This window comes from Talpa occidentalis, unplaced genomic scaffold, assembly GCF_014898055.3.
Source record: "Talpa occidentalis isolate TD23 unplaced genomic scaffold, MPIMG_talOcc4v2.1 talOcc4.9, whole genome shotgun sequence".
Classification (NCBI taxonomy): domain Eukaryota; kingdom Metazoa; phylum Chordata; class Mammalia; order Eulipotyphla; family Talpidae; genus Talpa; species Talpa occidentalis.
This window is the reverse complement of record NW_023605305.1, coordinates 10,604,566-10,619,986: the sequence shown is the minus strand read 5'-3', so window position 1 is coordinate 10,619,986 and position 15,421 is coordinate 10,604,566. Positions and strand designations below refer to the sequence as shown.

The 15,421-nt window shown below is 54.6% G+C and overlaps 1 protein-coding gene across 1 annotated transcript in view; it reads left to right on the top strand.

Annotated features, from left to right (window-relative positions):
* The window catches only part of TMCO4 (transmembrane and coiled-coil domains 4), a 63,428-nt gene that overhangs the window by 44,668 nt on the left and 3,339 nt on the right, over positions 1-15,421 (top strand). The window contains exons 13-14 of the mRNA XM_037500985.2: positions 5,181-5,298; positions 10,040-10,157. Of these exons, the coding sequence (XP_037356882.1) occupies positions 5,181-5,298; positions 10,040-10,157 (236 nt within the window). The remainder of the gene's footprint in view (positions 1-5,180; positions 5,299-10,039; positions 10,158-15,421) is intronic.

Here is a 15,421-nt window from a genome sequence, read left to right as displayed (position 1 = left end):
TGTGCACACTTGCACATGCGCACACACCCATACTCAGGTGTCCACAGCCAGCACGCGTGCCCCACACTCTGCGTTCACAACATCAAGGCCGCAGGTGATAGCCACAGAGGCCAACAGCGTAAAAGCCTGACCAGAATTCAGTCTACAGAGAGCAACAGTGTTATGCCTAGAAAACAACGTACATACCTGTAGGGGCAAGTGGCCGGGGCACGGATAAAGGATCTTGGAGTCCTCAGTAGATTTGACGGGCCTTTAGCTGAAGCAGGGTCCAGATAGACAGGCAGACCAGCGGGCAGGGAGGCGGGCAGCAGCCAATCCCCCCAGCTCCCTGCGATCTCCGCTCTCCCTCTCTGGCCTCTCTCTCTGGCAATCCCTTAGTGGTTCCTCCAAGTGTCCGTGTTTGTAAGCGCGCATGCCCTGTGCTCCCCGGCTCTCCGCCCAGGTGTCCACAGTCACCAGCGTGCAAGCTCTCCGAGCTCGCGCTCCCAAGCGTCCTTTGCAATAACATGTTATATCACGCGTGGGCACCCCAACCTGGGAGGACAGCCAGTGGTGGCCATAGAGACTCACCGCGGGAAGGGGGAAAGCCTGACTTATTCCATTTTTTTTTTTTTAGATTTATTTATTTATACAAGCACTGGGTACAGTCAGAAGCACGGGAGGGTGAGAGAATTCACCAGAGCCAGAGTGGGAAGCAGAGCAGGCAGACTGACGAAGTACACTGCTGAGGGGAGCAGCAGGTGAGCCAGGAGAGGTCTGCATGCCATGTGGAACCCTCGCTGGCGGCCAGGGATCGAACAGGCACTGCAGAGGCTGCAGGCAGCTTAACCACTGCGCCAGCAGGGGAGGCCCCCGGATTTATTCCATTTTCCCTACAACACCTTAACTGAAAAAATACATAGTGCTAAAAAATGCCAGTCCTCTGTGGTGGGGGTGTGGCCTCCATGTTGACGGCTGCTGGCTCATCGGGATGTTTATTTACTCTTCCTTCCACGAGAGCTTCCTCTGCAGCCTGTGTTGTTGTCTGATAGTGTTGTAGCCACATCTTTTGAAATTGGAGTCAGTCCTCTGAGGCCCTGCCACTGCCTTATCTTCTGTGATAGTCTAAACACTTTGCTGTGCTTTCCACCATGCTCACAGCATCCTCACCAGGAGTGGATTCTGTCTCAAGAAACCATTTTCTTTGTTTTTTCTTAAGAAGCACCTCCTCACCCGTTCAAGTTCAGTCCTCTTCAGCCACATCTCCAGCCCCGTTCTAATTCTAGTTCTCTTGCTGTTCCACCACATCTGCAGTGACTTCCTCCCCTGACCTTGTGAACCCTTCAAATTCATCCATGAGGGTTGGAACCCACTTCTTCCAAACTCCTGTTAATGTTGATGTTTTGACCTCCCATGAACCACAAATGTTCTTGGTGGCAGCCAGAATGGCAAATCCTTTTCAATTGACTTTGCCCAGCTCCATCAGTGGAATCATTCCCCATGGCAAGTGTATTTCTCAAATAATAAGAAAGTCAAAATGAAAAAAAAAAAATAAAGTCAGAATGACTCCTTGATCTCCATGAAGAATGGATGTTGTGTTCACAGGCATGAAAACAACATTAATCTTCTACGTCTCCATGAGAGCACTTGGGTATCCAGGTGCATCGTCATTAGCAGTACTGTTTTGAGAGGAATCTTTTACTCTCAGCCGTGGGGCTCAACAGTGGGCTTAACATAGTCCACGAATTATGTTGTAAACAGATGTGCTGTCGTCCAGGCTTTGTTGTCCCACTCAGAGAGCACAGGCAGAGTAGGTTTAGCTTCATTCTTAAGGGCCCTAGAATTTCGGGAAGGTAAACGGGCACTGGTTCCAACTTAGAGCGCATTAGCCCCTAACAAGAGCCAGCCTGTCCTTTGAGCTCGGACACCAGCCATTGATGGCTCCTCGCTATCAAAGTCTGATGGCCTCTTCATCAGGCTGCTCCGTCTGCACTGAAAACCTGTCATGCAGTGCGGCCCCCTCCCCCAGAGACCTCAGAGCTGCTGCAGCTTCTCCGCCAGCACTTGCTGCCCGACCTGGCACTGTTGTGTATGGGGAGGGCTCTTCCCTCAAACCTCGAGAACCAGCCTCTGCTACCTTCCCGTCTCTCTTGGCCCTCCCAGAATTAGAGTTAGGACCTTGCTCTGGCTTCAGCTCTGGCTTAAGGGGATGTTGCGGCTGGCTTGATCTTCAGTCCAGGCCACTAAAACCAGCTCAGCAATAAGCCCGTTTCGCTTTCTTATCTTCCTGTGAGCTCTGGAGGAGCGCTTTCCATTTCCTTCAGGAACTTTCCCTGCGCACTCCCAGCTTGGCTGACTGGCTCCCGCGGCCTGGCTATCGGCCCTCTCGGCTTTCCACCTGCTTTCCTCACTCAGCTTAATCATTTCCAGCTTTGATTTAAAGTCACAGACACGTGACTCTCACTGGAACATGAGGGGCCATTGTAGAGTTATCAGTACTGTGTCCCATAGGGAAGTCCAGGAGAGGAGAGATGGGGCAGGCAGAACAGGCACATCTATAAGGGTACAGTTCATGGCACCCCAAAACAGTTATGATGGTACCACCAAAGCCCATCAATCACAGACCACCAGAACAGATACAAGTATCCTGAAGAAGCTTGAATTGCCATGAGAACGACCGGAATGTCACCCCGGCACACGATGTGAGCACCTGCTGTTGGAAGAAAGGGCACCGGTAGGGGTGCTGGAGGCAGGGCCGCCACAGACCTTCCGTGTGAACAGCGCGGTGTCTGTGAAGGGCACCCAAGCCAGCGTGCCTGCGCTGCCCTCTGCCGGCCGTCACCCCTCGCACCCCCACTGAGCTCCCAAACCGCACCTGGGCCGGCTGGGGACAGAGGCCTTGACTGGTCCTCTCCAAAGACAGTGCTTCCTGCACACCTTTCTCCCTGGTTGCCAGGTTGATTGTCATGTGGAGAAAACAGTGAAGCACCCAGGAGGCTGCCTCAGGGGGGAGGGGGCTAAAGTGATCCTCACCTACTATGCGTGACCCAGAACGCGCCACGTAGCCTACCTGGAGGGTGGCCACCCCACGGGGAAAGAATCCTCTCTCAAAACAAAAGACGAGGGCCTCCCTGGTGATGCAAGGGGTTATGAGGCTGTCCACAGCCACTGCAACACAAGTTCGATCCCCCAGCCAGCCAGGGAGCAACCCAGATGGCGCAGCAGACCTCTCCTGGCTCACCCGCTGCTCCCCTCAGCAGTGTATTTCAGTCAGTCTGCCTGTTCTGCTCCCCACTCTGTCTCTGGTGAATCCTCTCACCCGCACCCCCCCCCGCCACACACACACACACACACACACACACACACACACCTCTGGCCTGTACACCCAGTGCTTGTATGCATAAACAAATAAATCTTAAAAAAAAAAAAAGACGAGCCAGCTAAGGGTGACAAGTGTGAGGACCAAGGGGGAGGAGGTCAGGGAGGCCGTGGCCAGCCAGGCTTCGAAATGGGTGACTATGCTTCCAGCTCACCACCACCCTGCCTTGATTTGGCTGCACGCTGGACTCGTCTTAGTTCAAGGCCGTGGGCAATACCCCTTGACAACAGCTTTTCACTTGGCTGCGTCCTGGCACCTAGCAGTTAGTTGCTCAGGGCAACCGGCTTGGGGCTGCTGCATTACCACCGCTGGCCACGGGGGGTCCCAGCACTCCAGGGCTGCAGGGTGGCCCCAGCACTGCAGTGACAGCCAGTGGGGCAGAGCGAGTGCCCTGCCCGGCCCGAAGAGCGCTGCTGGACAGGACGGGACCGGTGGCCCCAGGTCGACAGCCCTGGGCTCCGTGGGAGCAGTGATTCCCCCGTGCGATCACCGCTTGGGGGTGTTACTGCAAGGTCCCAGCGACCAGCAGCCTCCCGTGAGGCCTGGATCCTAGTCCTGCTCTCGCCTCGCTTCCCTGGTGACCGTGGGCAGGCCCCATCACCTCCAAGCAAGACTCATCCGTCAAGGGGGAGGATTTAAATAAAGACTCATTCTCTCCAGCCTTGCCAGCAACATCAGCACCTGAAATGGCCCTCACGTCAGGAGCAGCTGAGTCATCCTTGCTTTCAGCACAAACTGCCAGCTTAGTGAAGTTCTCAATCCCTCCACCAGATTATCATCTCCCTGGAAGCAAAAGGAATGAAATCAGAATTCTGTGCCACAGAATGTTTTCAGACCAGAGCCTGTGGCGCCCACAGATTGCTTGGTACCATAGAGGTTCTCAAAGTCTTATTAGCCTGGAACCTTTCATTCAAACCCTGGCATCAACACCCAAACAGAAAACAGTGAGACGTGCTCTGGTTAGAAACTGGAGCCCGGAGAGGCAGCTGCCTGGCCATGTCACTCGGCAAGGGAGTGGCAGAGCCCAGCAGGACTATCCTTCCTGGACACCCTCCCCAGAATGACCCTGAGCCTGAGCCTCCCAACATGTGCAGGAACTCGGAGTGTAAGAAAGAGCTGCATGTGGAGAGTGGGGGGCTCACGGCTCCCACCGTGCCTCCGCGGGGCCTCACAAAGGCCCTCAGGACCAGCGTCATCATCCTGCTCTGAACTGCTGCCTCCCAGGCTGCAGACAGAAAAAAGAAACTCCTGTTCTGTGCTTTGTATAGCCCAACCTGAAATCTTCCTGAACCCCTGGGTAGTGAAATGGTCCATGCACTCCGCGCCCCTGGGACCCGTATCTCCCCTTCCCACCACGCGGCACAGACCTCAGGGCGCTGTTGCAGAGGGAAGCTGCTGTGTCATCTGCCCAGCGTGTGCCAGGGCCTGGGGGCCGTCAGCCCTTTCTAAGTCATGGCCAGTTGTGAGCTTGGTGGAAATGGACCTGGGCCCAAACCCAAACTGCACCAGGGACTAGCTGGGGCTTGGCTTTCCCCAGACTCCTAAAACGGGGATGGTGGTGCTTTGCAGAACTAGCTCAGACACGCAGGGGTTTGCCCCAGGGCCTGGAATCAGTAAGTGGAAGTTCCCATTACTTCCCATTACTCTGGGGGGGGGGGTGCACGCACGCATATGCATGAACAGGTATGTTTGCACATGAGTTTGAATGTGTATTTGCATGTGTGTGTGCATTTATGTGACATCCATCTCCACTGCCGTTAGAGTCCCTTCCAGGACCTGCTGTGACGGCGTCACTGACAGTCTCTCCCGGATCTCTCCCCAGATTGCCAAGGGATCATCGAGGACGTGGTCCTGCTAGGTGCGCCCGTGGAGGGAGACGCCAAGCACTGGGAGCCTTTCCGGAAGGTGGTGTCTGGAAGGATCATCAATGGCTACAGCAGGTCTGTCCACAGCTCGTGCCCGTGGGGAGGGGACAAGCACACTGGGCAGCTACTGTGCCTGGGTTTGTGCTGGGGACATGACGTGTGAGGCCCAGCCTCTGTCCTGGAGGATCTCAGGCCCAGTTGAGAATAAGGCCAGGCCGGGTGTACAGGCCCCAGAAGCATCCAACCCTGTAGGACGACTGACAGGGTGTCAGAACTGAGGGGAGCTTATAGGGGAGCCCCGGCCGGCGGCCACGATCAGAGAGTGAATGGGACATAGGACTGAAAAACAGAATGGCCCCCCAGGGGTATCTCAGCATGCCAACTAAGGGATTCACCTAGTCCATATTTGGCAGTGCAGGAAAGGACTTTGTGGGCATCTAGGCCGAGCTTTCAGAGCACTGTTTAGGGGTGGGGCAGGTGAGAAAATCAGAAGCTGACAGCACTGTGGGGTGGGAGCCAATCCCCCAGCTATGACACAAACCCTCCAGGAAGAGGTGGGGCCTGCAAGGGTGGGTACTGTGGAGCTGGGAGGGACACATTCTTTGAGGTTTGAGAAGGAGGATTTGAGGGGTTTCAACCAAGGCTGTACCCCAGCTCTGAAGAAGAAAGGAGATGAAGCCCACCCCTGAGCCTGGGAAGCTGCCTGGCCCCCAGTTTGGAGTTTAAGAAACAGTAAAGGTGGGTGACTTGTGGTAAGGGGCAAAGGAAGAAGAAATGACTGCCTCTTGGTGGGCACCACTAACACAGCCAAAAAATAATCAAGCAAATAAAGGAGTAAGACCTGCCAGGGACGCAGCAGATTCAGTGCTTATGAGCAAGAAGGCCCCAGCAGGCAGCTAGAACGCAGAGAGATCAGAACTGCAGCGAGAGCCAGCAGGGTCCAGCCACAGCAGAAACCACAGGGGCAGGTGAGATCATTTGAAAGATCAATAAGAAAAATCTAATAAGAAAATGGCCAAAGGATATCTATATGTAAACTCACAGAATAAATTCAAATAGTCACTAAGCTTCAGAAAAGATTCCCACCTCATTAATTAAATAAATGCAGATTAAAATCAACAAGAGTCTGTTTCTCACCCATCAAATTAGCACATTTGAATCATGAATAACATTCAGTGTTGGTAAAGACGTGAAGAAATGGGCACTGCCATACACTGTTGGTGGCAATTGAATTTAATCCATCCATTCTGGAGGGCAATTGACAGCATCCATCAAAACTTTTTAATGCACCAGTTTTCTATTCCCACAGATTTTGACTACTAAGCTCCTGCTGTGCTGGACACACTCACATGCACGGGTGACCAAAAGGGATCATTGCAGCCTCGTTTAGAATTAAATGTTTAAAACAACTCAAATGGCCATAAACAGAAATAGTTAAGGGGAAAAAAGAAAAAGCAAGGGCCACGTACCTGCTGTGAACCCTGTATGTGAAGGGAGAAAGGCGGGCCCAGGTGCCTCCATTAAATGTATGTGTCCGCAAATGCACAGGGAAATCTAGAAGGACATGAGGCGCTGACCACAGTGGCTACCTGTAAGGGCAGGACAGGACACAGTGCAGGTTTTCTAGGATCCCATGCAGACCGGGTAAAGGAGGAATCAGAGCCCTCAGTGGTTTTGCAGGTCTTTTATTGGGATTACCAGGTACATGGCAGGCAGGGGTGCTGGGGGGCCGGGAGGCTGGCAGGCCTCCCAACTCCCAGCAGGTCTTCACTCTGGGCTCTCCGGCCTTCTCTCGACTTCTGCTTCTCTTGCTTCTCTCTCGGCTTCTCTTTTGGCTTCTGCTGGCGTCCCCATGACGCCGCCCTTAAAAGCCCAGTCTCAGCCCAGGTAAATCCCATCTACCTAGGCCCACACCCTCCTCCAGGTGTCCGCCATCAGGCATGCATTCAGGACTGCAGGGATCCATCATCTATCCTGATGGCAGGAGGGCAGAAAAGCCTGACATTTTTCCTTACCCTACACCACCCCTAAGGAGTGGACAGAGAGTAGAAGTAGGGCATAAAGGAGACTTGAATTTGATTGTTTGAAAGTAACAATAGCTTAAAAAAAAACAGACTAAGAATGGACAAGACTCTTGTTAAAATCTTGCCTCTGACATTGACCCAGTGGAGGACTTTAGACAGAAAATTCTGGATCTCAATATCCCCACCTGTAAAATGGGAATAATAGCCCCTCCTGCACAGGAATTCTGGGGGGAAATGAAGCAAGATTCTGTAGGAAAAGGGCTGGCACTTAGTAGGTGCCCATAACCAACGCAGCTATAATGATCATGACGGACATACTCGCCTAGCACCTGACTTGGGGTGCTTTAATAAATGGCAAAGGGAAAGAATTAAAATTGCATGTGTGCAATATGAAAGCAGCAAAATCTTATTAAATCCATCTGTTCTGTTGAGAACCTGAGGCTAATAAGCTTGTTTTTCAATTATTTTGTGAGATCCTGGGCCTCGCTCGAGAGAAAGAAAAGGGAGGAGGAGGAAGACGGGGAAGAACGTACGGACCAGAACAGTAACTGTAGTTTCCACCAACCAGAAATTCATGTTCCTTGTCCCGCAGGCCTGGTCACTGCCCTGAACCTATTTAAATGGAGAGACAGGGTGGAGTGACGGGGGCGGGGAGCCTCGGCCCAACGCTACCGAACTACATACATTTGTAAATTACTGTAATTATTATCTGTGCTTCACTGCAGCTCTCTGCAAATCCACTCGCTTACCGGGGCTTCCACAAGCCCCCCGGAAGCGAGCCAGGCAGGGGCACCATGCCCCGTTGTGCCATCAGGAAACAAGCTCACAGAGGGTCAGGCGCTGCCCCAGGGCCACACCGCAGGGCAGGATCTGAGTCCCTGTGGTGAGAGGGTTTCATCCTCAGCCCCCTGGGCCTCTGCTCAGGTACCACGGGGAGGGGGCGATGGTGGGAGAAGGAGCAGCGAGGTCACCGCCCACAGGTGGCTGAAGGCCTTTCAGGAGCCCCCTTACACCCTTCAACAGGCCTCTCGGTGTGGAATCAAGGGCTCAGGGGTGCGCCCTGATGGGGGTGACGGCCACACCTGTGTGAGTGTTCACCTGGTGTCACTGTTCACTCTCACCGCCACCCGCCACCCCAGGCGCTAAGATGAGTGAGGAGATTGAGGCTCAGAGGGGGTCAAGCCACCTTCCCGAGGTTGCCAGCTGCTGACGAACGAGGCTGGACTGGCTCTGTGTGGTCCGAGCGTGGGCCATAGCCCTCCCCCGTGGGAGAGGCACATGCCAGAGGAGGGTTTTCCATGCCAGTGAAGTCCCCTCGGTCTCCTGTGCGTGGCAAAGACACAGAACCTTCTAACATATGCTCCTTCTGTCCCTAAGTGTGTATAAGTGAATGCAATTAACACTGTCAGTAGCGTGTGGCCATAATCGTGACAAATCATTTTGAAGGTCTGATGCTGACTCTGCTCGTGCACAACATCCGTCAGCAACAACCACAGGCCACGCTCCTGCCCTGTATTGGGGTTAGCTCGTAAAGCAACCGAGCGAATGTCCCTTCTCCCCTTAGCCTTGCTTCTAAGACACAATGCTTCTGGGGCCGCAATATGGGTTAATCACTGGAACTTGCAAACATTGCTCTCTGGAGACAGTTAAGGAATTTTCTAGAAGAGAAAGCCTATAGATGGTGAGTCATGGCAGCTTCTAAGTGGGAGGCTGTGGTCATAGGAGTGTTTAAAGGTCTCAGTGGCTCAAGGGAGATGAGTCCCCAGGGGGAGAAGGGAGGAGGCCATGCATGTGGATACGGGGTACCTGGGGGCTGCCTGACTGCAGGGCTGGAGCAGAGGGAGGCAGGTGTTGGGGGCAGGGGTAGTAAGAATCAGCAGAACTCTGGGGAGCAGGGTGCCTCAGCATCACACTGGGGTTTCTGCTTAGTCTTTGACAGTGGAGAAGGAGCCAGGGGCCGATGAGCTCAGTTTGGGACACAGCAGAAGGGTCTAGAGAGGGCCCCTCAACTCTGGGCCCCAGCCTTCCAGGGGTTCCCGGAGTAGTAACCACACAGGCGCCCCTGTGGCCAGAGACCACCACACCCTGGGTCCCAGACAGCTGGGGACACTCACCTGGGGCCACACAGCAGGCCACAGAGGCAGGGTGGGGACCGCACCTCTCAGCCCACTCCCCTCTACGCTGAGGTAGGAGAGGGCCCTTCTTTCAAGCAAGCCCACAAATGCAATGAACTGAAGTTACCCCATGAGCCAGAGTTGCAATTAGCCTAATTATAGGGACCGGGGTTCATAGCACCCAGGAAAGTGGAGGAGTGTCCGAGAGCTGTGGCTGGCTGGCATGGCCCCTGTCGCCCCCTCTGAGGTGCCGAGGGCAGTGCGACTACAGGAGGGCCGTCTGAGCGCCAGGAGGGTGGGAGCAGGCCCAGAGGCCCGCCACACCACACTGCACCTCCAGCCCCAGGCCCTGCCCTCCAGGTGGACCCCTGCGGCTTCCTTCCTCCTCCCAGGGGCCCAGTGACGGCAGGGAGCGGTTCCCTGGGGCCACATCAGTGCTCCGACCCCATTTATTCCACAAGCATCTGTCCAGCCTGCCAGGCTCTGTCCTCAGCTCTGGGGGCCCAGCAGGGAGCGAAGCGAAGTCTTCACGGCGCTCCCTTGGCCCCGGCAGGCCTCCCACAGCATCACACACCCCCGTCATCCTTCTCAAAGAAGCGCCCACCCGCCGGGCTTCCCGGAACCAGGTAGGTCCAGCCTGGGGACTCTCCTGAGGCTTCCTTCCTCCTCCACCCGCAGGGGCGACTGGCTGCTGAGCTTTGTGTACCGCACGTCCTCCGTGCAGCTGCACGTGGCCGGCCTGCAGCCCGTGATGCTGCAGGACAGGAGGGTGGAGAACGTGGACCTGTCCTCCGTTGTGAGTATCGCTGTCCCTGAGGCTCTGCCTTTGCCAGGGGCACTGCCTCACCCCCGCCCAGCCACCCAGGGGCTGGGGACTCTGGCCCAGGCCCCCTCTGCCCCACAGGAGTGAGATCCTTAAGGATTTGCTTAGGAAACCGACACCTTCTGTGTCCAGCTCTGCCCCCAGCCTTGTACAGGCATCAGCGTCCCCAGTGTACAGAGGGGCCTCCTGAGGCCCAGAGAGGCTAAACCACATGCCGAGGGCCACACAGCAAGAGCACAACAGAACAAGACTCAAGCCCAGGTCTGGGTCAGTGTGAGGCACAGCGAGGGGGGCGGCTCCCCGGAAGAGAGGGAGATAAGCTGTAGTTACAGCCGTGGCTCAGTCCATGAAAGTCCCTTGGCTGCAAGGGACCCCTCTGTCAAATGCCCAGAGCTTCCCCAGAGTCACCCAGTCTCCCCAGTTCCACACCGCCCTGTTCTTCTGAGAAGCAGACAGACTGCACCCTCCCTGAGCACCTGCAACCCCCTGTGGGGATTGTTCCCCTAGAGGGCTTGCTGCTTCCTTCAGCACCCTCCCCAAACTGTCCCCGCTCTGCAGCCCCCCAACCTTGCAGGTGGGTGAAGCCGGGCACCGCTAACACTGGGCTACGTGCTTACTGACGGAGGGTTGCAAGAGAGCCCAGAGGATGCTAGCACAAAGATCTTCAAACTGAAACTCTCCAGCACTGCTGCCCCTGCAGCTCATCGGCTGTGTCCTGGGCTGGGGTCCCCGAGCCCTCACCTGGCCTGCCCTCCTGTTACTGGGGCCACCTTGTCGTCATTTCTGTCTTCTCCCCCAAACCCCAGGGACCGAGAACACAGGTCCTGACCCAGCAGCGGCGCACAGCTGAGGCCTCTGCGCCTTCCCGCCTGGCAGCTTGGGGCTGAGGCTGGCCCCCCGGGAAAGAGCAGCTTCTAGACTCCTCCACAGGGCCTCCCCTGGTGGCGCAGCGGTTGAGCGCTGGGTTGCGAGGCCGCCTGCAGCCTCTGCAGCGCCAGTTTGATCCCCGGCCACTGGCAAGGGTCCCACCAAAAAAAAAAAAAAAGTAGACTCCTCCACACCTGAGGTCACAGCCCTGGAACAGACGGACTGTCCGGGATGGAGACGAGCTCCGCCCCGGAGGCAAAGGAGCCGCCTCGCTTCAGGTGGCAGAAACCTCACAGCAGCCCCACAGAGTCCATAGTACCCCCAGGCCACAGACTGGACAACCGAGACTTGAAAGAGTGGATGACTATGGTCAGAGGCGCGGGCAGGGCTCCAAACCAGGCCCCAGGCCGGGCTGTCACGTCCTGTGGAAGTGAGAGCACTCAGAGCCGGCCTCCCAGCCCGAGTCAGGAATCTCCACACTATTATTTGGGGTGCCGGCACCTTTGTGTCTCACCACCCTCAGAGTCTCCCTCTTCTAGAAGAATCAAATGTGAAAAGGAACAGCTGACCGTTCCCTTCAAAGGCCATGAGCCCGCTGGACGGTTTCTGCCCTGGAAGCCGGAGACGGTGGGAAGAATGCAGCCTCGGGCGCCAGCAAGGCCCAGCGTAGAATCTGGGCTCTGCCGCTGGCATCTCAGCTGTGTGACACTGGATCAGTTACTGACCTCTCTGTGCCTCCGTTTCCTGTGAAATGGAGGAAATCGCCCACCTTTTCGGGCAGCACATGTGACTGCTTGGCACACAGTAGGCCCTCACATAATACTAGTTTCCTCCGCTCCGGCCACCATCTTCCATTCTTTTGCCTCTGGAACCAGCATCTTCAGAGTTGGCTCCCTCACGCTGTCTTGGTGGCAGCATCCCAGCTTTGCCTAATAATAGCTCTTTATCCTATTAGGAGCACATCACAGAAAGCAATGCTTTCCTCTTCTGGGTAATTAGAGGTAATTAGCACTGCCTTTGTGCTACCCTCCTGTTTTCCTTGAAAATTCCTGCAGGAGGAGAGACATAGCTAGCGAGTTCCTATTAGCATTTGGAGGCACTGGCCAGGAGGCTGGGGAGAGGCCTGCAGGATCCACCCTCGCCCGCTGTAGCCATGTGCCCAGGGCCCGCTGTGAATTGCCCCAGACATCGGTCACATGGCCCTGCACGTGTTCAGAGGCGGCTGAGCTGGAGTGAGCAGGTCTGGCCCTGTTGCGGGCTGGGGGCATCTCTGCGTGATTGAGGCAGGCAGAGGCCAGGTTGCCTCCCGCCTTCCGGTCCCGAGTGGTTTTGCCACCAGTAGACAGGGATTCTGCCTCCCCAGAGGCAGCCCCGAACAAGACGCTTCGTGTCCCGGATGAAGCACTGGCTCTAGCTGGCTTCTAGAACAAACAGAGTTTGGCACAAAACAAACAACAGTACTAATAATAACCAACATGTGTTGGACACTGCACTACACACTTTGCAGCTACTGTGTCATTTGGTCCTCAGTGACCCTGTGTTCTCTGTCCATTGTACAGATGTGGAAACTGAGGCTGCAAGAGGGGATGCAGCATGTGAGCAGTAGAGGCAGGTGAACCTGGGGAACTTAACTGGGCTCTTCACCACTGGGCTGGGTGGTGCCTACATGCACACAGCTCTGTGGCTTCCAATCAGCAGCCCCTGACTTTTGGCAGTGAGCCTCCTTATGTGTTATCTCGCTGAACCCTCACAGCTGGCCCACGTGGTGCAGTTGTCTCTAGTGGCCCCATTTGACAGATGAGGAAGCTGAGACCCAAGAGGTGGCAGAGCCCGAGGGGGGCTGGCTCATGAGCTTGGAAGTTGTTGGGCACGCAGAAGTGGGTGCAGTAGCCTATTTGGGCAAGCCTGGGTGTCCCGCAAGGCAGGAAACGGCAGTGCTGGGACCTGTTCATAAGTGTGGCAACCGAGGCTGTGCACCCACTGTGTGCAGGGCCGGCCATGGGCAGCAGGGGTGAGTGAGAAGAGGTCCCTGTGCTCCTGCACTCCCAGTCTCTCAGAGGACAAAACCAGGGAGCAGATGAAGCTGCTGTCCCAGGAGGGGCCTACTGGCCTGGGAAGGTGAAGCAAGACTTGTCAGCCCAATTTCATCCAGCACCTATCACGGCAGCGGGCAGATTTCAGTCAAAGCAGCCAGGGAGATAATCATGGGCTAAAGTCTTTCTCCAACTTCCGCCACTCCAGAACTTTCCATGGCTAGAAGGGATTTCCCCCTAGCCATCTCCCCACTGTTCTCTCATGTCTCTGACTAACTATCAAATTGGCACTCAGTCAGCAGGTTGTCCCTCTGGGTCTTGGCAGAATGACAGCTCAGGAACTAGGGTTGACTGAGACCTGGATCTACCTGTAGCCGAGAAGGACCAGTGCTGTACATTCTAGAAATGCCCTTGGGTGAAATTTCCATCCAGAATCATCCATAAACACCTCCCTCCCTCCCTGGCTCCACCCAGCCCTACCACCAGCCCTTTACTAACATCAGGAACATGGAGGGAGGTAGTTCTTGTTTGTCCCTGTGGATCTGGGTTTCTGCTGACTGGAATTCAGGCGCGATGGCTAGAGCTTGAGCAGCCATATTGGCCTCGCAGATGAATCAGCCCAGCTAGCTCCCTACCCTCTAGCCAACCCTTCCAAGGAAATGAAGGTAAAGGTACTCATATGTATGGAGCACCTACTATGTGCCAGCCACTGTGCCTTATGTATGGCTTGTATGTTATTCTTCCTGCCAACCCCATGAATAGGGGTCACCAATTCTAATTAGGTAAGGTCCCTGAGAAGTGTTCTGGCTCATGTATGGAACATAACAGTGAGAGAGAGTACTCAGTTCCACAAAGTGCCAGGCCCTTGAATCCTGCAGCAGACACTCAATGTCATTGTCACGATCCACAATTTACAAATGGGGGAGCTGGGCTTCAGGACACTGTAAGGACTTGCCCAGTTGCTAGGAAAGGACAAAGCCCAGGCTGCACCCCCTGTTTGGGGGTCTTTCTGGTGCTATGCAGCCACTAATGTCCACCCTGCAGTCAGCCGCTTGGCCCACCTGACCTCCACCCTGAACCCAGGAATCTGAAAAGCCCCTAATATGCATGAATATCTGTGTATTGCCAGCTGTTTAAAAACATTTCTAAAGAAAGGAACAAGAAGTAGGCAGGTTCTGGCTATGAGAAAATGACAAAACTGTGCAGGGAGCTGTCTTTGTGTTCTTGAGAAATCATTTGAATAACCCAGCGTGATTTGTGATTCAAATGGAAATGCAGATGTTGCCAGCTGGCCTTGGAGCTGCTGTCTGAGCTCCTTACACCAGCCTCCCCAGTGTTTTCCTGTCTTCTTTTTAAACAAAACCCTTCCTCTTCAGTCTTGAATGAATGTTCTGTCTCGAGTTTGCCTTTAGCAGTAAAGCAGGCCCCCAGGACTGGCTGGGGCTAGCGGAGGCTCCATCTCAAGGAGCAGATCTGAGCTAAAGCAATGCCTCAAGCACACCACCCACTGTGTGTCATTAAGTAAACCACCACCCCTCACTTTCCTCCTCTGTAAAGTGAGAATCCCAGCGCTGAGGCTTTCTGGCTGTATGGTCTTGCAAGTCACTTTCCCTCCCTGTGCCTCAATTTTCTTCATCTACAATTAGCAGCCAACACCAATGAAAGGGGTATATACAATAAGCTTGTTTTCTACAAGTTATTAAGGACCTACTGTGTGTTAGGCATTCCAACCCCTACTTTTCACTCACTAATACATCCCAACACAAAAATGGAGGTGTCTCTAGTCTCTGAGGAAGAGTGTGCACTTCTGGATTCTTGGCGCTCGTCTTAATTAAAATTCAGATCCATATAACAGAGAGCCAGCTGAAATGACTTAAACACACAAGAGTTGATGCTGTCATTATAAGAATAGTCCAGAACAGCAATTCAAGGCTGGTACCATGGAGCCAGTCTTCAGGACTCAAAATGCTCTGTCTTGCTGCCATCTTTATTGGGTCAACACATGGCGCAGTATTGCTGCCAAAACTCCAGCCATCACCTCTGAATTCCATGTAACCCTACTGCTTCATCTCATTGGACAAAACTTGCCACAATATTACGCTTAGCTATAAGGGAGGGGATGGGGTGGGCTGGAGAATGTTCTGGTAAATTGGAGTTCTTCTGATGGAGGCAGCGGGGAGAGTGAGTTGTGGAAGTTGCCAGGCATTCTGTGCAGTAGCTCTGGTTTCAGTTTGAAGGCTACACTCGCTGCCTCATTTACAGTGGCAGACAGAGGAATAAGGGGTTTGCCTAAGTTCCCACAGCTGGTGAGCAGCAGCACCCCTCATCCCCATCATA